The following is a 19,064-nucleotide window of genomic DNA, read 5'->3' as shown; positions in this document are numbered from 1 at the left end:
CCTGATCTTTTGTTCCCCTTCCTTCCCTCCCCCTCCCCTTTTTATGAAGATCCCACAGCTAATTCTCCCCTGGTCTCCTCGCTGGCCCAAGTAGGACCAATTCAGCCAGCTAGCCCTGGGGATTATCTAATGTTTATTGGATGTATTTCCCCCCTAAATTGATTTTTGAATTCTGAATTTATTGTTATTCGCGTTTTATGCTGTTTTTTGTTGCATCAATTAAGTGTTTTAAATTTGTTGTTAGCCACCCTGAGCCCGGTTTTCTGAACCGGGAAGGGCGGGGCATAAATAAAAATTTATTTATATTATTTATTTATCCCAAGTCTTGGCCTCTTATTAACACTCTGCTTCAGATGGTGCTATTTCCCCTTTATACAAGCCCTTCTTTTCCTGCCCCTGTTGCACTGCACTGCCTTACCAGAGAAGGGTGGATCCAGGGGGCGTGGCTCCACTGTCTGATGTGGAGACAGTGACATAGCTGTCAACCGTCCCTTATTTGGCGGGAAAATCCCTTATCCCAGAGCCGTGTCCCGCTGCTGTCCCTTATTGATGATGTCCCGTAAATTTCCTGGGTTTCAAAGGAAGCAGCTCCTCTCCCTCCCCCCTTCCTGCCGGCCAGGGAGGAGGGAGGCTCCAACTGTGTTGCTTGGCTCCCCGGCCCGCCCCCCCTCCAGCCTCCTCTCACCAGCCTCGACCCCCGGGAGCCCCTCCCCGCCGGGACTGGCGGGCGCCTCAGGCCCTTCCGCTGCCATCCTCCTCGCGGCCGCCAAACTGAGCGTCTCTGCCTGGGGCCTCCCCTCTGCCCGCCGCCACCGCTCCCACTAGACTGTACTGTGGCTGCACCGCTGAAGGACCCGGATGAGATGGGCAGCCTGGCGCGACCTATGAATTGCTGAGGAGCCTTGAGAGGAGAGCGAGGGCAACCATAGAAAAAGCAGTTCAGAGAAAGGAGGAGGAGGCGGAGGTGCAGGCAGGTGTTCCAAGGGCTAACCATAGCGGGGGAAAGCGGAGGAAGGACCGCAAGCGCTTCTCCCATAGATTTGTAGTGGTAGACTAGCATAGATGGTCTGATCTGCAGGTTTACTTCGGGCGCTATTTCCCCCCCCCCTTCCTCCCGCCCCACCTGATGGAACTGGGAGCTGCAGATGGAGCACGAGAGAAAAGATACAGAACTGCAGCAGCATCTTCGTAGCTTGGACTTCGTTTTGCGCGAAAAGTGGTTGCTGCTTGTAGTTATTTAATTGCAGTGTTTCATCAGCTGGTGTCTTGAGCAGCAACCTCTGGAAACGAAGGGCTAAAAACCGGCGCTGCTCTCCAAAATTATCTGGTCCCTTTTAACTTCGTATTTCAGCTGGTTGCCGAAAATCCCTTATTTTGGCTGCTGATCCCTTATTTTCGAGGCTGCTGGTCCCTTATTTTCAAATCTGTAAATTGACAGCTATGGGCAGTGATGGAGAGCAGCAATGCTGCAACCATTGGGTGGCTGGGTCTATCTGCCATTCACATTGACCCAGAGTGATGCTACCAGCGTGGGGGGTGGGAATTTAAGGGTTTGTCAGAGCCAGCCTCCTGGCTCAGGGCAGGGGTCAGCTGTGGGTCCTGCTTGGGCACTGGGGCTTCAGCATCTGCCCAGGTTTCCTGGATGTGGGTGCCAGCCCTTCCGAGCCCTCCGTGGTGCCTTTCCTCGGGGTTTAAAAATGGGCTCAGTTTGTCGGGTGCGCTAACCTAGACAGACTTGGTATAACTACACTACGGGTGGGGAAGGGAAAGGATTTTGCACTGTGAGTGGCTGCCCCATGGAACTCTGTAGGAGGAAAAAGCTTTTTGCCACCTGGTTAATGATAAGGTGTAGGAGAGAACAAGTCATGAGCTGTTTTGTAATGTTGGAACTCTTTTAGAATTACGTCTGCCACTTCAGTTTAACCATGATGGCTTGGCCACCTTGGGAGTTGCGCTGTGATGGGTGCTGGGAGTTAACCATCAGTGACCCCCTATAACACTCACAAGCATAAGGAGACCATAAGGAGAAGTTGCTAGAAAGCAAATTTCAAGTTTCCAGACTAGATAATGCTCACCCAGCCATTACCATTAGAGAGTCTGTGTGGTGTTGAGTGTTGGAACTAGGACCAGGGAAACCAGAGTTAAAATCTCTACTCAGCTTTGAAGCTCACTGGGTGATTGTGGGCCAGTAACTCACTCTCAACCTACCCAACCATACAGGATTGTTGTGAAGTTACAATAGAGGAGGGGAACGATGAATGCCACCTTGAGCGGCGTGGAGGAAAGGTGGGATCAAAAGTGCAATCAATCAATCAATCAATCAATCACAATCTCTCTGTTTGGCGTTTCAGCTCAAAGTCACAGATAAACAAGTCAGATTTTTTAAAAAAAACCAGTTCATGTTTATTATCCAGAGATAATAAATAACATTTAAACATAGCACCAAAGAAACAGCCTTTAAGGTAGACAGCTTTGGTTACAGGAACTGTTCTGATGCAGCTGTTTTTAAAACACAGAACATTTGTACACATAATTTATAGGTTATAAAAATATAAATATGTAGGGGAAGGGTATTAAATATAAATGATTATATTTAAAATACAAAAGATTAGCATAATAACAATATTAATAATAATAAATAATAAGGCTCTTAAATACATTCCTGTTCTCCATTCCCACAGCTCCAAACAGGGAAGATCTGTATAACTGCCTCAACTTCAGTGATTAAAAAAAACACATATAATTTGAAATGAAGTTTGGCTTGCTTTTGGGGGTCTTTTCACACACCTGGGTGGGGATATAAATACTGTCCCTGCATCTAGAAACCAGCTTTTCCACCCTGAGAAGGAAACTAAATATCACTTTCAAGATACAAGCGAGAGATAACCTGGGTGACTGCATTTTGACAGTGATCCAACACTGATCTAATATGGACGATTTACATATGCCAGTGGCACCTAATGGACAATGTTGCGGTGGAGAAGATGCAAAAACTCCACCCGTATTGCTTCTTTTTTGGATGGCCTTCCTTGAGGTTGCTGTCACGGAGCATTGGGTACGCACACCTTGAACTCACAGTTGCACAGATATCACATTGGCAGTTTGGTATACAGTACAGTCACACCTGCCACTGGGTTACTGGGCTCCTTGCTCTCCATCCAATTTCCCGAAAATTCTGGGAACTATCAAACTGAGTGAGTAAAGCAGGTACGTTTCAGAGCAAAACTGCTCTTCCCACAGTTCCCCTCTGTTTATTTTAAGTGCACATTGATGCTCTATATAATGTGCTGGGAAACTCTGGCTCTGGAGAAATCACCTTTAGCAAGACCTCCAAGACACAGCGGAGGGTGCCACTTAAGAGAGGAAGCACCAGTGGCCCCTTTGCCTGACTTCAGTCAATGTCACTGCTCTACAGCCGTTCTTCAAGCAGACTCCAAAGAATCCAGAAGATTAGCTTTGTCACACCCAGCCTCAAGGTCTAGTGTGCTTTGATGCTTTGACCAGCATCAGTTGTTCTGCTTCGTCCTGATTAGCGGCTCAGAAATTGCAGATTGATTTCCTTCTCTGGAACCAGAAGAGTGCGTGTCATGGGTCTCACGATGTGGCCTTCTTGTTCTGGCTTCACTTCAAAATGCATCAGGATCTGCAAGACAAGAGGAGTGATGGCTTGTTAGCAGGGCAGCTACTGAGCAAGGAACAACAAGGCATAAAACGAAGATGTCATCTTGAAGAAAGGCCAAAGGAGATGATCAAGGAGCTTGCCCAGAAGAGGGCAAGAGAGAGAAGATCTGAATGCATTCACTTTCCACTGGGATTCAGGAAATCTTGCAAATCTAGGCCCACTAGATTTGGCTCCTGCCAAACTTCTACCTGACTGTGCTGGTCCCTTTAAGGAGGACGAGGATCAACAAGAGGGATGGTGGTGTAAAAGCTGGCAGAAGGTGAATGCAACCTCTTGTCCCTCCAAGAACAGGGCTTTGGGGATAAACCCACCCACTGCGTCTCAGTTCCATAAGATGAAAACAGCCCCTTAGGGGCCATCAATATTGATCTAGGGTTTTCTCCTTGCAGACACTCACCCTAGACAGGGCGAGATACACTTCCAGCTCTGCAATGCGTCGTCCAATGCAACTGCGCTTGCCAAAGCCAAAGGGGATAGAGGCGTACGGGTGGTGAGCATCGTCCTTTCGCAGCCATCGCTCCGGCTGGAATGAGTTGGGATTGGAGAAGTACTTCGCGTCACGGGACGTAGCATAATGGCAGAGGGTGATCAAGGTCTGAAAGAGCAGGGAAAGGGAACATCATGAGGAAAACAGCCCAGGGACCCTAAGGTCAGGGTGCACGTGGTCAAAAGACCCATCCCTAAGAAGAATGCCTTCATAGCTTCATCCCAGTCCTCCTTCAATGGCTTCCTCCCTTTCTCATTTGGAGAGCAAAGCTTTTGCACTGCAGCCTTAACCTCATTCCGCCTGCATCTCTGCTGCCATTCCTCTTTCTCCTGCACTAGTTTTCCCTCCTGCAAGGACCCCTTTGCACATGCATCAGTTTGCTGAGGATACCTATGTGCCTGAGATGTTGCAAGAGGATGCTGAGAAGCATTTTTTTAAAAGGATGCATATTCCATTCACTTGGGTTCACCTGCCAGGCTTGCTTTTATAACTTCTTCAGGACCCTGCACAGACTGAGTGCATGTCCAACACTTCCAAGCAATGACCACCTGATCCACACACGTGTTTTCTTGGCCAGATATTGTAAGTGTTGGGATTTCCTACTCCAGATTTGCAGCAGTTCTCTGCCTGCAGCATTGCTGACCTAAAGGAGCAGTTGCACATCATAGGCCAGAGGAGCATTGTGTAGGATGAAGCAAAAGACAAGGCAATTCCGCCTGCCAGGGCCATCTGCTCACCACCAACCTATGTGGCTGAGGACCACAGTGTGCCAGAAGCAGATGCACTGCAGAGCCAGAATGCTCCAAAGGACTCAAGGAAGGAAGCCAAGCTACACTTCCCAGGCTTGCTTCCTTTATGAACAAAGGAACATGCCTTCTACCAAGTCATGGTGCTGGTCCATTTAGCTCAGCACTGTCTACATCTACTGGCAGTGGCTATCCAGGATTTCAGACACAAGTCTTGGCTGGCCGTTCTGGGAGCTGCTGGGGCATTGAACCTGTGACCTTCTGCATACCAGGCAAGTTCTCTGCCACTGAGCTATGGCCCTTTAGGAGCCATGCATATCCCAGAATGGATGTTGCCTTCTTAAAGCTACTGCTTCTCTTTAGCTCCACCCAGAGAACGATGGCTATCATCCGTCCCCATCCCCTCTTTGCATCCAATTTTGTAACACGCTCACCTTTTTGGGGATCAGATAGTCTCCCACTTGGATGTCCCTGTCTGAGATGACGCGTGCATTGCCAGGAATCACAGGGTACAACCTGCAGGAAAACAGAGCAGCCAAAGTGAATATAAAGGAATTGATTCCCCACAACATGTTGCAATGTTTACTCAGCTCCCTCACCTTTTCCTGTTTGAGTGCAAATCTCCCAGCTGGCTGACTATGCTGCTGCAGCTGTTGCAGCCCAAAGGAAGGACCCGATTTTCTTACTTATAATAATAATAATATTTTATTTATATCCTGCCCTCCCCAGCCGAAGCCGAGCTCAGAGCGGCTAACAACAGTAAAAAATACTTATGTGCACAGAGCTAGAAAAGTGCAGCAGATAAGTTTAAATCTTCCTGGCTTTAAGGATCATCAGGACGAATGCTAGTGGCCAAATCACAGGGAATCTGCCTCCTTTTCCTATACAGCTGCCTAAGGCTCCATCCTTGGTCCTCACCTGAATGTCAGCTTCAATGCAACCTTTAAAGGATTAGACTGACTTTTCCCAACCTGGTGCTCTGCAGATGTTGCTGGGAATAGAGCTCCCAACAGTTCCAGCCAGCATGGCCAATGTCACAGAATAACAGAGTTGGAAGGGACCCCATGGGTCATCTAGTCCAACCCCCTGCAATGCAGGAATCTCAGGATAAGGTTGGTGGGATAGTGGTATTCTAGGCAATGGCAGACCTGGCCACATTTTAAGCTTCCCCCAGCAACCTCAGCAAGCAACCTCCCCATGTACTCTCCCATCTGTTCCCAAAATGGGGCTCACCTCAGCGCCTCCTTCACCACTGCCTTCAGCAAGGGCATCTGGGCTACATCAGCGGCCGTTGGGATGGCATTGCCCTTCATCACTGCTGCAATTTCTTTGTGGAGGGCTGTTTGCACCTCCGGGTGACGGGACAACTCATACAGGCTCCAGGACAAAGTGCTCGAGATCTGCAGGGATAGAGACCAGGATAGGGTTCATCATTAGGCTATTAGGAGTAGGACCCAAGTCAGAATGGGATTTCTGCAGCAGAGTTATTCCTCCTTTGCACGGCAGAAGAGTAAATATTAGCAGGGCAATCCTATACGTGCCTACTCAGAAGTTAAAGCCCCACTGAGTTCAATAGGGTAAGGGGATATAGGGTTCTTGTTCTGCCAATCACATTGCACAGAACAGCCAAGATATTACGCTGCAATTATGACCAATTAAGAGAAAGGGAGTGTTTCTAGAGAGAGAAAGAGGTGTGCACAGCGTCCCATGCCCCAGAACCAGGAAATTACTTTGTCTGTGCACAGAGGTGTTCTTTTAAAACAAAACAAAAACCCAGCTCCCTCATATTCTAGGGCTAGGCCCTGGCACAGAAAATAAGTTCCGGGCTCAAATTAAGCTCCACTTAATAGCTGTAAAATTGCCCTCCTGCAAGAGGAGATAGAAGTGAAATAGAGGCACAAAGGGCAAAGAAAATCCTCAAACTAGGGGTCATTATATAGGATTCCATGGCGTGGCACTGATAACCAGAATGGGTTATCAGAAGCCACTGTCTGTCTCACAGGAAAGCACAGCATGCCAGCCAGCCACTACCAGGGCCTTCTGTTATTTTTCCATCTCAGAGACCTATTTCACTTAGTGCCCAATTGTGTAAGGGGGGGGAAAGCCTGCTCCTGTAAGAAGCGCTCCCCCCCCCCCAGCATTTTCCAAAAGGCTTACCGTGTCCACGCCAGCTAGCAGCAGCTCAGTCACGTTCCCATAGATGGATTTCATGGACAGCTTCTCCTGTGCCAGGTAGTAAGTCAGGTATTTTCCTTCCACCTTCTCCCCCCGTGAGATTTTCTCTGAAACTTCAGCCATCCGCTTGTCAATGTGTCCTTTGGCTGGAAAGGAATTGGCACGAGATGAGCACTTGCTCTCCAGGGAGAGCCGCCAAGCAAGGCATTCAGTCACCCGTCGAGGACATGTCAGCCTGGGCCAATTGCTTCTTGCAGGAAGACAGCTCAAACAGTTATTTCAGGGGCTTATAAGCTGCCCTTTCTTTGAATTCTCATGGCATTGCTATCTAGACAGGAAAGTTGCTGCATGATCTAGCCGCAAGGAGGCTAAATGGCTGGTTATGAATGGGTCACGTCCTCATCACATGTTTAAAGCACTTTAACAGTCGTGGCTTCTTCCCCAGAGGTGAATCTAGTGGTTTGTTTTTGCCAGTGGCATCAGTACTAATGCATTTCTGGAATAAGCTTGTTATTAAAGCTGGATCCTATCAATACCTAGAAAACCCTATAAAAATATTCCTTTTACAAAGGTCTTCTCCGCCATATAATTATTGGTAAGTGTTGCAGGGGGCTTTCTTGGCCCTGCTATTAAAACCTACGTTGATTAATCTTTTCTATCTTTCCAGAATTGGAACGGTGGTTGCATCAGTTTTAAACCACCCTTCAGAGCCATATGGAATCAAGCAGCACATACATTTAACCTGTAGTCTCCAAGCACAACAAAAGCAGTGCAACTTCTTGCAGGAAGCAGAAATAACCCCAACACACACACACAGGTGTAGTGAGAATGAAATGCAACGATTTGTGCCAAGCTTGCTTAGTGAGCGACAAAGATTCTGATTGGTGCTACAACAACAGGCCACTTAGCTCCTCTTCAAAGTGCTGACAAGCTCTGGTGGCAACACTCACCAAATTCAAACATATAGTCCCAGGATTCACAGAACTTCTGCCATGGCTTGGGAAAGATGCGATGTAAGACCTTGGGCATTGCCATCGTCAGCAGAGTCATGATGAACATGGTGTTGATGGAGCTAATGAAGTTCTCCGTTTCCTGGGGGACTTTGGGCTCCAGGCAACCAATGCGGGACTCAAAGAGGACGGAAGAGATGCCTAGAACAAAAGCAATTAAATCGATTAAGCCACGAGAGGAGATGCTATCTTGCCTGGCTCCTTTTGCTGCTTTGCCCAACTGTGTGGATGTGACTTTCAGGGGGACTCTAATAAACGTCTGCTGCAATAGGGGTGGGGAACATGTGGCCACACTGCACGTTGTCGGACTCCAGCTCCTATCATCGCTAACCATTCGTCCTGCTGGTTGGGGCTGATGGGAGTTTGAGTCCAACATCTATGGGGGCCACAGATTTCCCCAGCTCTTCAACAACTTGAGTCAGACCAAGATATGGATCTTTCACAATACCTGTTTGGCACATCCCTGGTGAATGACAGGTGGGGGTGGGGGAGAACTCTTTTAATATATCCATATAAGCACAGTTCAATATTGTGAATGTGTTGATGGAGCAGCTCCCTAGTCAACCCAAAAAATTCTCAGAATTCCATTGCAAGATTTGGATTTTGCCATTCATGCAAACTAAGCCAATTCAGTTACACCTTTCACAACTGTTTCCACTAGATAGGAGAAAGATCAATTAACTATGTTAAGCATAGTCCCAGCTCCTGGCTCAAGTAAATCCTCCTTCATACAACCTCACACTTTGGCTTCTGCTTTCAGGTCCATCTTTACAGCCACAAGGGCTAAAAACTTAGAATTTGTTGTTATTTAAGAAACAAAAATGAAAACCGGGATTTTTCTTTAAAAGGATGCCGGAGGGATTCCGCATTCAGTGCCAGTTCCTGCAGAACACATTGTTCTGGCTTATGGTACAAAATAATTTGGAAGTAGGGACACCAGGAGAGGTTCTGAGGTTTTGTGAAGTGGCAAATGCAGCTTTGCAGGAGCAGAGTTGAATGAGGTGCTGCAGGAGACGGGCAGGGGAGAAAGGTGTTCCTGACATAATCTCACAGAATTATCACCCTGTCCTAAAACAAAAAACATTCCCCCAAAAATCCCACCCAGAGCCTGCTCAAAATGACCACCTTAGCTGTCGCAACAAGAACAAAAGATGAATCCCGGCTTCCCCTGATGCTGAAATGTCAACCGATATAAATCTGGGCTGCGTGGTTTACTAGGGTGACACACAAAATGCGGTAAGCAAAACACATACCTTCCAATCCAAACTTGTAAAATTCGTCAGCCACATTCTTGACCACATGCTGATCGTGGAAACTCCGCTGGTGCTCCAGCCGTCGGATCAGATCACTGACCACATCGTTCAGAGTGCCAGTGTAGGACTCCACTTCTTTCGGCTTGAGCATATGCTTCCCAAGGAGGCTGCGAGTTTTCTGCCACTCCTCGCCTTCCCTGCATGGAAGAGAGAGGCCTCCGTTAGCTCCCTGGGCAGGAGACATGTCCAAACCCCGTGCACGGGGCAGCCACAAGCACCTCAAAACAAGGGACCCCAAGTCCTCAGCTTTGGGAATCTAAGTATGTTCCCTGCACAAGGGAAGGATAAAAGTCCCGCTGAAATTGATGAGCGGTGCTTCGAAAGAGAAAAACTGCCAGTGGCTTTGTTCTTCCGCTTCTCCTCATTACTCACATCCTGTGTCTAAACTGCAGAAGCAGCAGCCCAGCTGATGAGAAAACACCCACCAAGGGGAGCCTTGAGTCATAGAATTGCTCTAGCTATTTCTCACTCCCAGCTGGCACTTTTGTGCAAGCCCCGGAAGGATCCTGCAGTTCCTGCCTGACACATTTCCGGGAAATAAAAAAACCACGAGAGCGAGGAACAGGAAACCGCAGTGAGCAGGGTTGCAAAAAAAAAGGATGGAAGGTGGGGAAGGGGGACCCCCTTTTTTCTGTTTACCAGTAGGAAAGGCAAGCTCAGAATCTGGAGTTAAAGGCTCCCGAAGGAGAAGTACAAAACCCAAGCAAAGCAATAACGGAGAGAGCTTCTGCGAAACTGCTGATAAGAGTCAGGCCAGGGATTGTTGCTCAGGGAGCAGCTTGCAAGCATTGCAACTCTTTCCTTGGAAAGCAACACTTTGGAAAGAGACTCTTCCCCCCCATCCCAGCTTTATGGTGATGATGAAGCACCAGGAGCTCTGGCCCATTTGTCCAGCTGTCCGACTCCTCAGCCCAAACTCTTACCACAGTGGCAGACAAGTGGCAAGCCTGCCACCTGTCTAGAGTGTGGGGGAATGTCACTCTGGTGCATGTGAGAACATAAACAGGCCTGCCCTGACCAATCTTCACCTCAGATACGGAGCAGTCCACAAGGTAGTACTAGGCAAGACAAGTCAAGCTAGAGTTGCAGGTCTTCATCCCTTGAGCTGAATTGTCAGGGCTTTAGTGTCCTTCTCAAGGACTCCAGGGGACACAGGTGCCCTCTCTTGGCAAGTGTCATTGGGCTCTATCTACTTCCTCAGCTCCAGCCAATGTCTCACAGGAGACCCGGCAATCCTGTAGACCTGCACACCAATGTCAGGCCTAATGGCCTTAATTCTCCCATTTAGGATTGCCAGAGGTCTCTGCTGTAGGTTGTCCGCCCTGTAAAAGCTGTGGCTCTCTAGATGTTGCTAGACCAGATCTCCCATCACGCCTGACTACGTTGGCTGGGGGAGATCAGAGCTGTATTTTCACAGGTTTCCCCTCCCCTGTTGTGTAAGAGTCAAGTGGTTGCTACTTCATTCATCAGGGAAGAGTGCCAAATACCATATAGGACAGGGAGAGCAGGAAATGGACGTTATGTGCAACTCCTTTAAAGCGAGCTGCTTACACACCGCGTGTAGGTGGTAGATTATGTAACTGCCTACTATGGGGACTTTCATAAATTTTCATGGCACAGGAACTGAAAACCATGTCCGATCCCACACTGTTTCCCAGGCTCTCAATTCTATCCAACAGCCCATGGGAAACGGTAGGGTCTCAGGATCGCTCCCAAAATGGCCTCCACATCACATGGCTCCATGTAACAAAGATCAACTTGAAAGTCTTCAAAAGACTTTTTTTGAAGATCAACTTGAAAGTCTTCAAAAGAAAGAGGATAAAAAGGATTCTCTTTTGACTAGACAATGAAATCTCTCTCCTGCAACATCTGTCCCCCTCAGCCCCACGTGTAGAGAGAGAGAAGAAGAAGAATGAACACTTACGCAGTAAGGAGCCCATACGCATGGCCTCGACACTCCCGATAATCCTTCCAGGAGGAGATGGCGGAGCGAATGGGGTGTTTGCCCTCTTGCCGTAACACCTGCTCAATCAGGCTGGGATCTGCAACGTGGACCGTCAGGATGGGTCCAAAGCTGGCCTTCCACATTGGGCCATACTTGGCTTTGCCTTCGATCTAGGACAGAAGCAGGAGGAAAACTTATTAGATAACACAGAACGCTCTACACAGAAGAGGAGAAGTCTAGTTCCCTCCCTACTTACTATGGTCCATGCACACACGTTTTTAATTTCACCTGCTGGATTGCTTCCAATCTTATATAGAAAGAAGATTGCAGGTGGGGTTACCACCCAGCATGGTTCTTCTTCTGAACTGCATCGGTCTTTTAAAACAGCTGCATGAAAGGCACATATTCAACAGGTGAAGCTTTGCACAACACCATGTTCCCATACTAGGAAGGCTTTGAGCACTGAATTTCAGTCCCTCGTACCAGAGCAGAGAAGCAGTATTGGCGATGAGAGGGGTATTGTTTTGTTTTTGTTCTAACTATTGATTTGAGCTTTTATCCTGTATTTTTATCTTGTGAACTGTTCTGAGAACGTCAGGTGAAGGGTGGTACAGAAATGGAATTAATTAATTCTTTGAGATAGACTTCTTTGCAGGGTGAGAGTTAAGAGATCTCATTCAGCCCTTGCACAGTGCACTGGCTCTCTGGCAAAAACGGTTTGCTGTTTACGGCCATATAGAGCAGTCGTGGTGATCAGCTGACCTACAAACGGGACTGCGTTTCCGTGATTCCATCACTGAGAAGTGGGTGCCTTTTCTGGGGGTGTGGGTGGGACAGGAAGCTCTGTTGCAAGAACCCCACACCATAGAAACTGCCACAAGAAATCTCACTCTGACATCCTGGCATAGCTCTGGGGCACCAGGAGCCTGACTAAATTGTATAAAGACGCAACATGCGTTACTCCGGTGCTGGAGCCAGATACAGTAAGCTAAATGAATGATTCATTGCCTTAATTAGGTTTGGGAGGGGCCTGTTTCAAACAGAAGCTTTCAGTCTCACTCACGGTTCCAACCATCACACCTGATACAGCCCAAAGGGGAAGTTATTCATTGCTGAGTTACGTTTCAGCAATAAACAAAAATAAAAGCAACCTTTCATTTACATAGTACTTTCACATGCAAATTGTGCTTTACAAGCTGTGTCATGCTCATCCTCACAACAGAACACTATCCAGGGAAAAGTTCAACACATTTCAAGTGCCACTGATATGGAAGGAAATTACTGAACAACCCTATACATGCCTATTCTGAAACTGAGTTCATGGAGCTTACTTTGAGCACTAAAGAAAGCAGCAAGCAGCAGGACAAGAAGAAGCAAGGATTAGCCCCTCATTATGTAACTGCGGGACATGGGAGGCGTTGTGGGTTAAACCACAGAGCCTAGGATTGCCGATCGGAAGGTCGGTGGTTCGAATCCCCTTGACTGGGTGAGCTCCCGTTGCTTGGTCCCTGCTCCTGCCAACCTAGCAGTTCAAAAGCACGTCAAAGTGCAAGTAGATAAATAGGTACCGCTCCAGCGGGAAGGTAAACAGCGTTTCCGTGCGCTGCTCTGGTTCGCCAGAAGCGGCTTAGTCATGCTGGCCACTTGACCCGGAAGCTGTACGCCGGCTCCCTCAGCCAATATAGTGAGATGAGCGCCGCAACCCCAGAGTCGGTCACAACTGGACCTAATGCTCAGGGGTCCCTTTACCTTTACCTATGTAACTGCAGTCTTAAACACCTGCCTTACTCTCCCTTTCAATGGGATTTTGTGTGCATAAGACTACATTGGGTCACAGATTAGACTTTGGCAAACTTAAATTAGACTGATCCATCTTGGAGCAGGGAAGGGAATAAGTTGGGATTTTGTATTTATTTTCCTTTTTTGTAATTGTTGTTATATATTGGGAATCTATAAAACTATGTTTATTAGAAGGTAAAAGAAGGGGAAAGACTACATTGGAGTAAGTCCCAATAACTCAGTGGGACTAACTTCTGAGTAAACATACCTGCCTCGGATTGCCGCCCAAGTTACTTTCTCTATGCCTAAATTCCCACAAAGGTCTGTTGAACTATACATTCCTGTTCACGTTGAATGTACAGTAGAAAGCTATCAACAAAGTTGGAAGGCAAGTAAGTTTTGGGAGTACAAGGCACGGAAATTGTCACCAGATTAGTGAACTGGCCAATTAAGATTCGTCCTCCGCTTCAAGCAATTCTCGCACTTTCAGAACGTGTGTGAGCAAGGAAAGGCTAATATAATGATCATTTTTAGTTTTTTTTTTTTAAAGAAAAGGTGTTAACATTCTTGTCAAGATGACTAAATCATACAACATTTGTTATGTTCATTCCACACATGCAGTCAAAGCAAGCATTATGGGTTAAACTGCCTCCATTTATACACATCGCTGCAGAAGTGTGGGCTTTAAACACACAGAGATGGTATTTAAGGGACACCAATGGTTTACACTGCAAAGCAGAAAAAGAACGAAACACCTAGAGTTGTGTCAACCTGGCTTACTGCCAAACTTTCACAAGGCTGTGTTGACAAGCAAGCCAAGGAATGGAAAGCTTAGTCTACCTTATTTAAATAGCTTTTTACAAGCCTGGATGGAGACGAGTGGTGTTCATCGGAAATGTTAAGTACACCTGAGGGAAGATCCTTGTACCTCGTTTTATTCTCCTTGCAGGGCATGTGTTTAAATTGCATAAACAAAGTAAAACAAAATATGCTCCCATTCAGCAGGGATGGGGAATGGGGAGTTCTCCATATGCTATCGGACTACAACTCCCATCATCCCTAGCCACAGACTATGCTGCCTGATGTTGGTGAGAGTTAGAATCCAGAAACATCTGGAGGGCTGCAGGTTTCCCATCCCTAACATCCCTGGGAAACTTTTTAATGTTTGCAGTGCCTTGTTCTTGTCACTTTTGGAAAGAAATTTCCAGTGCTCATTGAAGATATAGTTATAGATGTAGATACAGATATATAGATACAGTCAGGATTTTCAGCAGATGTGTTGGAATCTCCTGGAATTTTTAAAGGAATTGACCTTAACTTTGAGGCTCACTTTCTCCTTAGTCTCCAGGATGAAAAATATCTGGTTACCTCACCACATTCAAGCATACAATTTTTTTGATGGAGCCAAGGTAACAGAGAAAGAAAAACTGGGGTACCACCAGTTTTTGAACTATTTTTAAGGACATTCGCCAAAATCTACACTTCCAACATGCAGTATGTGTGTGTTTCGATGAATCAAAGTTTGCACATACAGTAATGTTATTCCATTCCACAGAGGAAGATTTCTGTGGAACTCAAAAGCTTGCAGAATTCTACAGCCCCACCATCTGATTTAAGAGACACTTCGAACTAAAGAAAAAGAAAAACCCTACTTTGCATCTCCTCCTACCCTTTGAAACCAAACCAGTCCACTACTAAATTTAAGCAGATGTGACTAGGAAAGTTTTCAAGCCTCAAGACACTAAGAGGAAGAACTTAGCGACCGTTTTAATGTGCCTTTCCTGCCATAAACATACGACCCTAGATAAATCAATGGTAAAAAAAGAACGAAAAAGTGGGGGAGAGGATATTCAACACCCTTTACTTTTACGCTGGTAAAAGCTTACCTGGAGTTCGTGCAGGCGCGACAGCCCCTTTTTGCAGAAGAGGTCGCTGAAGAAGCTCAGAGCGCTGGGTCCTGGCATCTTGTCCAGGGTCTTGTGGCTTTTGATCACCCTGACCGGAGCTTTGAGGACAGAATCAGCCCAAATCTCAGGAAAGCACCGCGCCAGCAAGGATGCCCTGCCGGCCAGCTTGAGCGTCTGAGGCATCTTCGCTCTCCAAAGCCGAAATACTTCGAGAGTTGGGTGCGGGTGGCGAAGTTCTGTTGGAAGAGCATCTTGGGGCGCCTTCTATTTATGGAGAAAACATGTGGAAGCCGGCAGGGCACGCCCCTGCCATGCCTCATACCTTGTCCCCGCCCCGATTCTTGGTCCAGCACCTCATCCTGCCGCAGGGTGCCAAGGGTGGCCAATCCGGGCGCGTGGGTGGGGATGGCGTCCCGTGCGCTTTTGCAAGAGTCGGGCAGGCGCGCGCGATGAACTGGAGAGGGCGCGCCAGATCTGCGGCTCCCCGACCCTGCAAAAGAGTCATTGCGCCTGGTTTTAAGAGTTCCGGGAAGGTTTCTTCGGGACACGAGAGGAGCCATGCCGAGCTTTTTGCTCATAAAAGCAAGCGCGCAAAAGCGCCACCGTCCCTGTCCCTGCAGATTCATTCCGTCCGCGAGAGCGTCACGCGGATGACAAACCTCCGCTGCCGCTCTTAACGCAGAACGACCCCAAGTGGGAATAATATACCCCAAAAATGTTTCTGAAGCCCTGCCGTTTGAGAAAGCAAAAGACAGGTTGTAAACCCCTCGGCACGAACGTGCAAAAGATCCGGCTGCCCGAGGGTTAGAATTAACGGTTTTTCTTATCTTCGCGCCAGCCGATTTTATTTTTGGTTTTGGTTTTTGCTGAACAGCGCAAAGAAGGAATAAAAACAATAAAACGAAAGAGAAAGGTCAGCAATGGTTCGTAGAGATTTGCGGTGCAGTGTCATGCAGTGAAAGGAAATGCAATCAGAATAAGACTAGAAAAGGGCAGGGGGTTGCAGGAAGCGACCCCCCCAGCAGAGGCAAGCAATTCCAAGTACCAATTCCCAAAGTCTGCTTGTGCCGCCTGCCAAAAGTAGCTTTTTCATATCCTGCAAGAGTAGAGAAGTCTTTTTATCAGGAAGTTAACATTAAGATAAGAGAGGAGTGTAAGAAATCTCTACTGATGCCAAAAAATCACTAGGAATGATAACTAAGTAGAGTCTTCTGAGGATAAATTAGCCATAAATAATGTTGCAATAAGCATAGCAATGAATTATGATACAATACATATGTATAACATTTTAATCCTCCATTTCCACTGTATCATAAATTATGAAGATGATGTGTTGAATAGTAGAAATGGGCAACATTTGCCTTTGGTTTTTTTATTTGAATCACCAAGAGGAAGTGCATTTTTCACTTTTCTCTGTTTCTGGGTGATTTCTGATTTAATATTGGTGCACTGGTTGCAAGTTGTTGATCTGATGGCAATTGAGTTGGTTTTCATCCTTGTAAACTACCCAGAGAAATTTGAGTAGAAGGCAGCCCAGAAGTTACATGGATGCAGAAAGTAAAACAAAAAGCAAATCCCTGCATTGCCAAGTTTAGAATCTAAAATTTTGGTGGGGAGGCAACAGAGGAAAGAATCAGTGATGCCTTCAAGGAAGGGCTGGGGGGGGGCAGAAGTCCAGGATCTGACTCAGCCAAAATGTGCAAAAGGTCTCCCAAGTGGAGCAGGGATAGTTTAGCACATTTCAAAATAAGGCACATGAACATCCAATGGGCTTTTTTGGGGTGAGGGGAGGAGAACAAGACCATTAAATTCAATTACCTAACAGCACCACTGCAGGGAAAGGTCTCCTGTAGGGCTCCTGGAACAGACCACGAGAGCTCCTAGTTCTGGAGAATTCACATGGATAAGAATGAGCACTGAACTGCTTCCCATATGTATGTATGGGTGCGCCAAAAACATGCCGTTTTCTTCAGAATTGACGTCAACCGCTTGCCCAAATGTTCCAGAGAAATCCAACCAACGTCTTCACTGCGCTGTTGGTTCCACTGTTTTTCCTGTTGTCCTCTCATCACCCGCTTTGAGGCCAATCCCCCCCAAATTCAGTGCCGTTACAGCACCAGCAATCGGCTGTGGCTGCCATTGACAGAGAAAGGCTGCTGCACACATCTCCTTCCGGTGGGCTTTCCCGAAGCATGTTCTGGGAGGGTGGCAATAGCCAGCTTTGTTGCTCCTCCATGCCGGTGCGCCTCCCTGTCTCTCTGGGACATTGCGCCGTGTGGGGCCAAAGGTAAGTGAATGCGCAGGTGAGGAGGAGATGAGCATTTTCTCCCCAGGGGCCATGGTGGGGAACTTCCAGCCCATGGGCCCAATTTGGCCCACCTGGTGTCCTCATTTGGCACATGGAGCCATTTTTCAAAATCCGCACCCACCTGCCCCACACACCTAATGCCATTTGTGGGCAGGTAGAGACGTAGTCAGATAAGGATCTGGCCCACTGGGCCAAAACAGTTCCGCACACCTGCAAGGGCCTCTCAGAACCTGCAAGCAGTACTGCCAGAGAGGAAAGGTACTAAACATGATCTATGGTTACAGGTAAATTACTCAACACAAGATTTTTTTTTTAAAAAAATCTTCAATGCTTCTGAGGGTGTGTGCACACATAATTTGTTAGTGTACAGTGGTACCTCGGGTTAAATACTTAATTTGTTCTGGAGGTCCATTCTTAACCTGAAACTGTTCTTAACCTGAAGCACCACTTTAGCTAATGGGGCCTCCCGCTGCCGCTGCACCGCCAGAGCACGATTTCTGTTGTCATCCTGAAGCAAAGTTCTTAACCTGAGGTAATATTTCTGGGTTATCGGAATCTGTAACCTGAAGCGTATGTAACCCGAGGTACCACTGTATATATATAATTAAAATACATACCTTAATAATAATGATAATTTATTGTTACATTTATCAGTTGCTTTTCTCATAAAATTGACCCAAAGCAACTTACAAAAATAGTATAAATGTTAAAACCAATTGCTAAAACCAATACAAGCCTATCAAGGCATCTATATCATATAACGCATCTCTTGTAGTTATGAGTGTTATGTACTGAGTTGAATAGGATCCAAAATGCAGCAGTCTGATTGGTCCTAGAACAATAGGATCCAGAATGCAGCAGTCTGATAGGTCCACAGGAGCCACCCAATCCAGCTCCAGGTGGAAGTGAATCCACAATTAGCCAATCACGTGGGGCCCATTGTGTAAAGAATGTATATAAAGCAAACATTCCGGGGGAACTTCCATTCCTCCTCACTACTATGAGCTGAATAAAGAGCATGAAATCCACTCTCGACTCTGAGTATATTTCAATGAGCTACTAGGGACTGCCAACTCTTCTTGCTCAACTCACCTTTCAAAGGAGGCAGAAGGTGATTCACAGAGTGTCTTGCTAAGCTGCTGTATGAACCCCCTCTCCCGCTCTGTTAACCCTCACTGCAAGTGTGTTTAACAGAGTGTGGAGGCTTACTGAACCACTGTATGAAGTACCTTCCCGTCTCCGTTAGACCTCACTAGAGTGCTTCCCACTTTGTTAAACAGCTCACCTGCCGCTGCGTTGTTCCAAGGGCCTGCTATTTGCCACACTGCAGCTGGTGGGGTTGCCTATTGGTGGCCGTACCACCTGCAGAGTGACGACAGCCTTACATTTTTATGTGTATAGGAAGATATATGCTAATATATCATTATAACACATTATATATATATATTGTTATAATACTATACTATAATTAATATACATAAATTCAAAGTGTTGAAGTAAATTAATATGTGAAGGACCCAGGGTTCCAGTGTTTGCTTTCCCCTATCCGTTTTGGTTTATATTGCGTCTATAAGATTGTGAGCTTGGAAGCAGGGCTTGTGTTATCTTTTAATACCTCTGCTGGGCTTAGAAAATGTGAGCACATGACCTCAGATTAGGGGCATGCATTAGATAGCGCTACCTTTTGAATGTTAGGTTTTGATTTTTTTTAA

At 46.8% G+C, this 19,064-nt stretch overlaps 1 protein-coding gene across 1 annotated transcript; it reads right to left on the bottom strand.

The window, feature by feature from the left end:
• Window positions 1-2,378: 2,378 nt before the first annotated feature.
• Window positions 2,379-15,290, bottom strand: CYP27B1 (cytochrome P450 family 27 subfamily B member 1). The gene is made up of 9 exons (XM_082205889.1): window positions 15,024-15,290; window positions 11,338-11,528; window positions 9,354-9,550; window positions 8,041-8,241; window positions 7,073-7,236; window positions 6,149-6,315; window positions 5,350-5,431; window positions 4,080-4,277; window positions 2,379-3,643 (listed from the first exon to the last, which is right to left on the bottom strand). The coding sequence occupies exons 1-9, from the start codon at window positions 15,225-15,227 to the stop codon at window positions 3,530-3,532; spliced, it is 1,518 nt and encodes a 505-aa protein (XP_082062015.1). The 5' UTR covers window positions 15,228-15,290; the 3' UTR covers window positions 2,379-3,529.
• Between the last annotated feature and the right edge of the window lie 3,774 nt (window positions 15,291-19,064).

Source organism: Podarcis vaucheri (genome assembly GCF_965113315.1).
Source record: "Podarcis vaucheri genome assembly, chromosome: 2".
Lineage (NCBI taxonomy): Eukaryota > Metazoa > Chordata > Lepidosauria > Squamata > Lacertidae > Podarcis > Podarcis vaucheri.
Note: the sequence above shows the minus strand (reverse complement) of the source record. Positions and strands in the feature narration are given on the sequence as shown.

Coding starts and splice junctions, on each gene's coding strand:
- CYP27B1 (XM_082205889.1), bottom strand. CDS start 15,227: ATGCCTCAGACGCTCAAGCTGGCCGGCAGGGCATCCTTGCTGGCGCGG. Junction 4,278..5,349: donor ACTATCTGATCCCCAAAAAG/GTGAGCGTGTTA, acceptor CTGCTCTTTCAG/ACCTTGATCACCCTCTGCCA. Junction 3,644..4,079: donor TGTATCTCGCCCTGTCTAGG/GTGAGTGTCTGC, acceptor CTTGTCTTGCAG/ATCCTGATGCATTTTGAAGT.